General features: G+C 35.1%; 1 protein-coding gene across 4 annotated transcripts in view; it reads right to left on the bottom strand.

Annotated features, from left to right (window-relative positions):
• Nucleotides 1–6,967: 6,967 nt before the first annotated feature.
• The window catches only part of LOC149570351 (APO protein 4, mitochondrial-like), a 72,085-nt gene continuing 69,598 nt past the window's right edge, over nucleotides 6,968–9,454 (bottom strand). The window contains exons 6-7 of one of the 4 annotated variants that reach the window (XR_016362923.1): nucleotides 7,375–7,470; nucleotides 6,968–7,244 (exon numbers count right to left, since the gene is read on the bottom strand). Coding sequence is in view for 2 of the 4 variants with exons in the window: in XM_089822992.1 (XP_089679118.1) it covers nucleotides 7,439–7,470 (32 nt within the window). In the remaining 2 variants the exon portion in view is untranslated. The remainder of the gene's footprint in view (nucleotides 7,245–7,374; nucleotides 7,471–9,454) is intronic. The other 3 variants (XR_016362924.1, XM_089822992.1, XM_089822993.1) reach the window with 3 other exon arrangements.

Raw genomic sequence — 9,454 nt, 5'->3', positions numbered from 1 at the left:
CTTTTTCAATAAGTTATAGAGAGGTGTAGCAATTTGACTGAAATCTTTGATAAACCTTCTATAATAACCAGCATGTCCCAGAAAGCTTCTCACATCCTTTTTCTTTTTGGGAGTAAGAAAAGTAGTGATTACTTCATTTTTGTTGGATCCACCTGAATGCCTTGTGATGAAACAAAGTGACCCAATACAACACCTTCCTCCATCATCATAAAACACTTTTCACTATTGAGAGAAATATTGTACTCCTAACATCTTTTGAGGACCTTTTCCATATTTATTTTAGCCTCTTCAAAAGTGGTCCCATAGGTAGTAAAATCATCCATGTATATTTCCATGCATTCAATAGATATGTCAGACAAAATACTGATAACAACTCTTTGGAATGTAGCTGGAGCATTACATAAGCCAAAAGGTAAGAATGAGTATGCAAAGGTTCCCAATGGGCATGTAAAAGTGGTTTTCTCCTAGTCTTCTAGAGCTATTTGGATCTTATTATAGACACTAAAACTATCTAGGAAAAAGAAATATATTTTGCTAGCTAAATTGTCAAGGACTTGGTCAATAAATGGCAATGGAAAATGGTCCTTTTTTGTGGCTAAATTCAGTTCTTTGTAATCTACACAAACTCTCCATTTTTCACTTTTCTTTGGTATAATGACTATGGGAGAAAATCACTAACTATCAGAGATTGGGTAGATAAAACCAACATTTAACAGTTTCTACATTTTAGTCTTGACTATGTCTCTTAAGATAGGATTAACCTTTCTTCGAGGTTGTCTCATAGGCTTATACTTTGGGCTAATGTAAATCCTATGAGTGCAAAGATTAGGATCCAGGCCCTTCATGTCTATGTAATCCCAAGCAAATGCTTGTTGATTCTCTTGCAATATCTTTATTATACTTTCCTAATATGTAGGGGATAGAGCATTACTAACATTTAGTTCTTTTCCTAAACTAACTTTGACCCTTCTTACTTTTTTCATCGTGGATATTTGAGCAATTGGATTTGATTGCATCTTATGTGGGAGTAATGAATGAAGGAATTGGGAAGACTCTATATATTGAGGTGCATTTTGAGGTGGCAGAATAGTTTCCAAGGTACAGTCCTATTGTGAACATAACTAAGAACTGACTCCATATTCATTTGTGACAATTGATGAGATATCGTCATCATCTTCTTGAGGGATTACAAATGGATCTATGGTTATCATCATAAGTTGGTCAAGTGAATTAAGTTCTAGTTCCTTATCTCCCAAATCAGGCCAGGCTACTTGATCATCTTGCAACAAAGGTTGAGCAAGGGAGTATAGGGTCAAGTTCTTAGTATGCATCCCATTAGATATTGTCATTTTTCCAGACCTACAAGCTATATAAGAATATGCAGTAGCTAACCATGGTCTCCCTAAAATGAGAGGATACCCACCCATATTGGCCTTTGGGGAAAGAACAACAAAGTCTACAAGACATTACCAAGAATTTAGTGAAACTATCACATCCTCTATCATTCCATCTGGTTTAATAGTAGAACTATCAGTGAGCTGCAAAATGGTTGGTGTTTCTCTAAGGGCAATAATGTGTAAGTGAGATAAGACTTCCTTTGTCATCATATTAATAGATGCATCATAGAGGATAGATAATTTATATATGCAGCATAGGATAGATATTGCAACCAATCACAACACAATTGTACTCACTTTTGAATCAATAAAAATACCCTATTTTTTGTTCCAAAGATTGGGAATTGATCAGCAATATTTGTTGTTCATGAATTGTCCTAATTGGATTCATATTATTGTTGACGAATTCGAATTGGAACCCACCCTAGTTAGAAAAATTCATTTGCAAAGTCTTCATCTTTTGAAGTTAAATCCAATTAATTAAGTTCTTTGTCTGACTATTGATGGTAGTGTGCATGTCTCCAAATAGTTTGATAATCACAAGAAATATTGTAATTGACTCTATTCTCCCAATAGAAAATGACTGGTCTTTTGTTCTTTCTGAAAGAAAGTACAATTTTATGGAAGGTGATATTCTTTATCTCATCTAACTACATAAATATATTGTTCTACTTCACTATTAATGCACATTCAAAACATCCAAATCTGATTTTTCCTTGAGAAAGCACTTGCCTACTCAAAAGCATCAGTTAAAGTCTGTGTTATTAACCTTTGAAGGATTTTTGTCAAAAGACATAAGTAAACTAGGTTTGTAGAGCTTGAAGTGTGGAGATTGATTAATTGTATTTCAATCTTCTTCATTGACCATAATTGTGTTGAGATTCTCATTATCAAGTGAGCAAGGCTTGTAGGAATTCAACCAACACTTTTGAGAACCAACATGAGGTTTTTGTGATATTAAGGTTGTCCACGACCTTGGGGATCTCTTCATGAATAACGTGTGGACCTACTTTGTCCCCAGGGATATTAGTTTGCTTAATTGTGTGGTTGTTGATTTTCCCTTAAGGGCAGGACCTATATTTTGTAATAAATGCTTGGTTTGGTCGACTTATGGTCTTGATGGCTATATATTTGAGGTATAAGATAGTGATTAATTAGTATTAAGATAGGTAGAAGAAAAATAACATAAGTTTGGCTCTATAAGCTCAAGCTTCTAAGCTCGTTGATTGTATATGGTTGCAACTAAGTAGGCCTTATGCCTAGCACATTCTAAGAAGATTGTCTCAGCATATTTGCATTGCATTCAATATAAATTGGTATTTCTTTCATATTTATGTTTGCTTCCGTGTGTGACTCCAGTAGGGAGTTGGTGAATGCTTCCCTTAGATCCATTTACTCAACAACTACCCCCACCCACTTTGCATCACACTTGAAACAATAGACGAAGTGGACAAGATACAATTCCTAAAGGGCTAGATAGGTTTCTTGTATCTTGTTTTTGGGTGGGTGGTGACCTAGTTACTAGTTCTAAAGTTCTTAACTAGAGAAGTTCTTATCAGTGGCCAATTGTTTGCTTCTATGTATAACTCTAGTAGGGAGTTGGTGAATGCTTCCTTTGGATCCATTTACTCAACAACTACCCCCACCCACTTTGTGTCACACTTGGAACAATACACAAAGTGGGCAATAGGCAATTCCTAAAGGGCTAGATGGGCTTCTTGTATCTTATTTTTGTGTGGGTGGTTACTTGGTTACTAGTTCTGAAGTTCTTAACTAGAGAAGTTTTGATCACTAGACAATTGAATTCTTTTCTTCTTCTTTTTGGCCCAAAGATTCCTCCTTTCAAATTTCAGCTTATGTGGCTTTGGGACTCTTTGTTGCTTGATTTGGTGGCTAAGTGGTGGAGAGAGGATGGTCATGCATATGGAACATCTATGTTTCTTTGTGAGAAGAAACTTAGATATGTTAAATATCACCTTAAGAAATGGATGGAATATGTCATGTTTTAGTAACCTTCAATCTTGGAAGAGGAATGCTCTTGACTGTCATGCAGTGATTACTCGCCAAATTTGGGATTTTTGATTCTTTGATGCTCTTGGAAAATTGAATCTCAAGCCATGTGGGATGTTGAGGAATGGGAACTTCAAAAGGAGATTTATTAGAAATAGAAGGCTCAAATTGGTTGGTTGCAAGAAGGGGATAGGAAAAACACTTTCTCTCATCATTTTGTTTAAGCTTGTTGTAACTGGGGTACATTTCCTCTCTTGTTTAACATTGAAGGTCTTCAAATCTCCTCTGTCAATTATTACCCACGAGACCTAAAATTTTTATTCTGTTGTTTTCTTTTAAGGTTCCCCTCCTACTGTTGTGGAGAAGAATTTGATATGTTCTTATATTCCCTCTCTTCTCACCAATCCCATGAATGATTCTCTCATCCATCTAATTTTGATGCCTTAGAAGAGGTTGTTTTAGAATGGACAAAGATAAAGCTTCGGGCCTAGATGGTTTCCCTATGGAATTGTTTCAAGAATTTTGGGACATTATAATTTGGATCTTTTGGAGATTGTTGCAAAATCTCTTCATAATAAATAGATGCTTCGGGCCTTGAATTATGTCTTCTTGGCTCTCATTTCCAAAAAGGAAGGTGGAAGTGAATTTGAATTTTTCAATATATTGCGCTATGTAATATGGCGTATAAGATTATCAGTAAATGGATTGCAAAGAGGCTCCAAACTTGTCTTTCTGTGGTGATCTCTGAGGAACAAGGGGATATGTCAGTTGGTAAATAGATTCTAAATGGGGCAGTGGTGGCTTCTAAGGTTATTCACTCTATGAAAACTTCAAAGGAGAGAACTATGTTCATTAAATTAGACATGGCCATGGCTTATGACAAAGTCAAATAGGGTTTTCTTCAAAACATTCTCTTAGCCTTCCATTTTAGTCCAGAATGGGTAAGTTGGACTATGAGTTGTGTTACTTATGCTTCTTCTTTTGTTATCAAGGGGATCCTCTTTCACCCTACCTATTTATTATTTTGGCCCTAGGTCTAAGTTGTCCAAGGCTTTGATTTCATGGGTGGCAATGTGAGAATGGCTTGCCCCAACACTCACAACTCCAATTTGTGGATGACACATCTCTTATGGGCTCAACTCAGCTCATGTTTGGGATATTGAATCTTTTAGGAAACCTTGGATATTTACCTTGCAGCTTCAGGTCAAAAGTCAATGAGTCTAAATCCTCCATTTTCTTCTTCAATACCCCTCAAGCCATTCAAAGGTGTCTAACTGACATTTGTAGTTTCGTATTGGCTCTCTTCCCTTAGTTTATTTGAGCATTCCTCTTACAATTGGTAGACATCTCAAATCATCTCGAAATTATTTTCTTGAGAAGCTACATCAGAATGTTAATCATTGGACTTGCGATTGGTTATCTACTACTTCTTAATTGACTATTTTTAGTCAATTATTCAAACTCTTCATATATACAAGTGATTTGTTCATGTTGCTCCCATGTAGTTTTTTAGGGATTTTAATTCCCTCTCTCAACAATTTCTTAGGAACGGGAATTATTCAACTACTAAATGGAGCTTGGTTAAGTAGGAAATTGTATACAAACCTAAGAATAAGGGCAACCTTGGCTTACATTCTACTATTTGAAATGGGAAAGTTCTTGGAGCTAATATTGACACTAGTGTGCTAGCCAGAATCAGCTTTGGGCTCATATTCTCACCCATAAATATCTGTCAGGTGTTAATGTGTTGGATGTTCCACACTTTCCTTTGGAGGGGAGAGGTTCTATGATCTAGAACACTTTATAAAACTTGGGGCCCAGTTAAGAATGGCCCCTTTTGGATCTATCATACGTAATCTCAACATCTTTTTTCACTTGACCCTTGAGATGGTCACCCTTCTATTCTTTCTACTCATCCCTGCCTTCAAGGCCTTTATGATATCTTTACAATTATTGGCTAAGACATTGTTGACCATTATAAAATTTCCCATACTTTGTGGATTGATGGTTGTCATTGCAAACATCCTTTGCAATGGCCTCCAAGAGGATCAGAGGAAGACAAGGTGTTGGCTCAAATTCTAGAGTCTTAAAGAGTGCACTAGCTTGGATGGGAATGATGTTCTGGTTTAGGAAAACAATGATTTGTATGGGAAAACAAAATGTATAAGTAATGTTGAGTTGTTGTGGCAGACTCTTGGGGACATTCAAGTTCCTTGGTGGAAACAAGTTTGGTATAAGTTCTCAAAGTGCAATTTTTTCAAGTGGTTGGTGGTCCATAATCAGTGTCTTACTTGGGATAGATTGCATATATGTGGCTTTCAGGGCCCCTCAATGTGTGTATTATGTTTAATACTGAAGAAATTGACTCCCATCACTTTTCACAATACTCCTTCACTAGACGTATACGACACTTTTGGTGGGATGTGTGGAATCAAGCTTGTTGGCATGTCTCTTCTTTGGTTGAGTTTTTTCCTCAATGGGGCAAGGTGCCTATCAAAACTTATTTTCTTCAAGTTGCTTGGACTATTGCCCTTCTTTTATTATTTGGCATATCTACTTGGAGAATGTCAAATTTTTTAAAATGTGTTGTTGGGTGCTCACCACTTGTAGTAGAAATTCTTCATTCTTTGGAGAAACTATTTTAACAAAATGTAACCTAATGGAGGTTGTTGAACCTAATGATGTTATTTTTTATTCTTGTCTCCATATCCCTCTTCCAGGAGGCTAGCTCATAAGAAATAGATGTAAACACCCTCTTCGGTAAACACCCTCTTTGAAAGATAAATAGGGTGGGGAGGTAGTCCTCCTCCTTATGGCATTCTAAAAATCAACAAGGATTGGTCTTCTTAGCGAAACTCAGGTCCTCTAAGCATTGGTGGAGTTAGTAGAGATAGCTTGGGGATTGTTCGTTCAATTTACGTTATCTATTTAGAAAGGTCCTTCTACTAACAATCTAACAGAGGTTATTGCTATTTTGTATGTTGTAGAGCACAATTGTGCTCTTGGATGGAGTAAGCTCATCTATGAATCAGATTCGCAGGTGGTGGTGCACCTTTTGACTCAATAACATTCTGAGGATGTTAGTTGGCATTTAGTCTTGGTTGTTAACTAGATCCTGAATTTGTGTACTTATTTGGATTTTGTCACTTTCACTCATATCCTTAGGGAGTGTAATGGAGTTGTGAATTGTCTAGCCAAATGGGCTTCTGATCACATGCAAAATTTAATTATTGCAGATAGAGGTCAATTACATCTTTGATACCCATGCTTTGTATTTCCTGACTAAATAAATTTTCACCCCTATTTTATTTTTTATTGTTAAACAAAATTTACCAATTAATTACTAAAATAGAACAAAAGATAGATTGTCCATACACTATTTTGAGACAAAATTTGCAAGGTCCTCTAAAGTTGAGCAATAAAAGAATATTTAAGAAATAAGTGAATAACTATGTAAAGTTCTTAAGAGCTCCTACATTATTTATTTATTCATCAAGAATTTAAACGATTAATAATGCACTATCACACATTTTACTTTTAGAAACAATTAGAGTAAGTCATTTACAATGAGAAAGGTACAAATTTGATATTAAACATTAATTTGGAAAAAGACACATAATATACAAAATATTTTTCTCCTTTGGAGAAAGACAAATTTGGGAGCTCAAAGCGAGCATAATTTAAGCTCCTTTTATGGATATCTACTACCATACCCTCCAAGCTACATCACCACGCCTTCATTGATCACGTGATTTCACAAAGATTTCCAATATTGTAGACATTTAGTCAACTCCTGAATAGGAATGACAGGATAAATGATTAAAAGCCAATAGATACCTGTCATTGAGGATAAAACCTTGTGATCGGAATCCATTCATACTTGCCAAATTCGAAGCATCAAAAGTAGCTGACAATTAAGATAAATTGATTCAATTTACTATAAGAAGCGGAACATTCCGGAACTCACCCTGGAATGGCATGAGAATTTACCATTTAACATTTCTTTCCCTTGAATTGAACAACGTCTTTTATCAGTATTCAGGTATGGCACGCTCCAAGTGATCTGACATATTAAAAAATAAATTATTAAAAAACAGTGATCCACACTGTAAACAATGAGAACTTCATTTGTAATGACTATTAAGCAACTCTGTACTTTCGTGAATGTTTTTCATGGCAAAAACCTTCTTTCGCAAGTGAATAAATAATGCAAATCATTTAGATTATCCTTAAATAAAAAATGCATCTGAATGATAACATTATCTCCTTAAGTCTGTCTTGTTCAGTTTCTGTAGTCATTATCATCAGAGTCAGATTTCTCTTCTACAAATTCTGTGTTTCTTCCTACTTATGATACAATAGCTTCTGTGATTTCCCTGAGGTGAACACGTTACATCTCTCTTTTCATCTGGACCAGGGAGCCAAAAAGCTTCAGCCACCAGAATATGACCAACAATGACAAAGGTAAGCCCGCAGTAATTATGCACGATAAATAAGATTAAAACTTCCAGAACCTGGAGAGTAGAATTTTTTGAAAAGGGATAGATAATCAAGGTAAACTTTAAACTGGACCGTTCGGCAGAAAACATTTGCAATTCTAAGTAGCATAAATAATCGCAAAAAGATCTTGGAAACATTGGAAATAGAAATATGAGTTGTGGAAACAGCCATTAAGAAGAAATGGTAGAGATTTAGATCATGTTTCTATAAACAAGAGGAAGTGCATCATATATGCTGTTGAATTGCTGGAAACATTTACAGATATTCCCTCAATTGAAGACAATTTTAAAGAAGAGTCGGTATGTGGAAACACTTTAAGGATGTGAAAATGAGTATCTGATCTCCTCAAATAATTTCAAAAGGACGTGGCAAAATCACAAAATACAGATTCAAGCATTTTTTACCCCTATCAAACCTTTTTTCATTGGATTGCAAAGAAATTGGAGCTCTGACTGATGAATTGACAATTCTTTCAGAAGTCAAGAAATTTTGTTATTAGTTATCCAGATTCTCTAGAATATGAAGATTATGATGACCATCGATCAGAAAATGGCAAACTATTCTACACACATTGAATTGATAATTTCAGTGCATAAAAGCGAAAAATACCTTCAGGCTTCAACCATTTTCCCTATTTCTTCATGAAATTATAGCATAAATTAAATTGTAAAATCATCAAAAGATAATGTCATTTTCTTTAATGAATTTTGGATGTTCATACCATGAGCACAAGACTACCACTTGCGTGTTTACATCCAATGGATGCAGCATTTTGTTTGCTTGGCTGGAATTTTCAAATGATGGCTGAAACAAATGCATACAGATAAGACAATGGAAAATCCCACAAGTGGAACCATAGTCACTCACTATTAATCAGTGTTATTAATATTATTCAATTAATTAATATAGTTAAATATTTGTTAGATCACAATTAATAATAACATCAACATGTCTGAATTTGGTTGGCCAGATCTACTCAAGTGCAACATATTTTGGGGTTTTGTGCTTGAGTGACAATGTGAATTATCAAGTATGCTTCAACCAAAGAGAGCAAAATTTTCAGAAGCAAGCCCGTTAAAAATGTTTGCTAGTAGAAATGTCATCCCAACCTGATGTCTATATCATAATGTCATTATCGGCAACTTATCGCTGAGAGCAAAAAAAAAGATATTAGGAAATGTCAAAGATAAGTCAGAAACTTATCGGTAAAATATCAGGAACTTCAAAATCTGCTTAAACTTAATTAGAAATGTATTATTTTTGCAAAATTCAGTAAGGAGATGCATCTAATGAGTCAACAAACCAAACAAGCTGATATATATATATATATATATCCTTATGTGAAATGCTAATGGCTAGAGTTTGATAGTCTGAACTTAGAAGCAAAATTAAAATAGCAAATTGTCTTTGTAAACTATAAGAAAATACAAGTACAATATCAAAATAGTCTACATCTTTCTCTTCCCCTTTCTAATAACTCCAGTAAAAACTACTGGAGTGGGAGGGTGTGTAGCCCTAGATGCTTGTATCAGCTCCACTTTCCAAAG

The sequence above is a fragment of the Cupressus sempervirens genome, chromosome 3 (genome assembly GCF_028749045.1).
Source record: "Cupressus sempervirens isolate cs-2001-9-10 chromosome 3, ASM2874904v1, whole genome shotgun sequence".
Classification (NCBI taxonomy): domain Eukaryota; kingdom Viridiplantae; phylum Streptophyta; class Pinopsida; order Cupressales; family Cupressaceae; genus Cupressus; species Cupressus sempervirens.
Note: the sequence above shows the minus strand (reverse complement) of the source record. Positions and strands in the feature narration are given on the sequence as shown.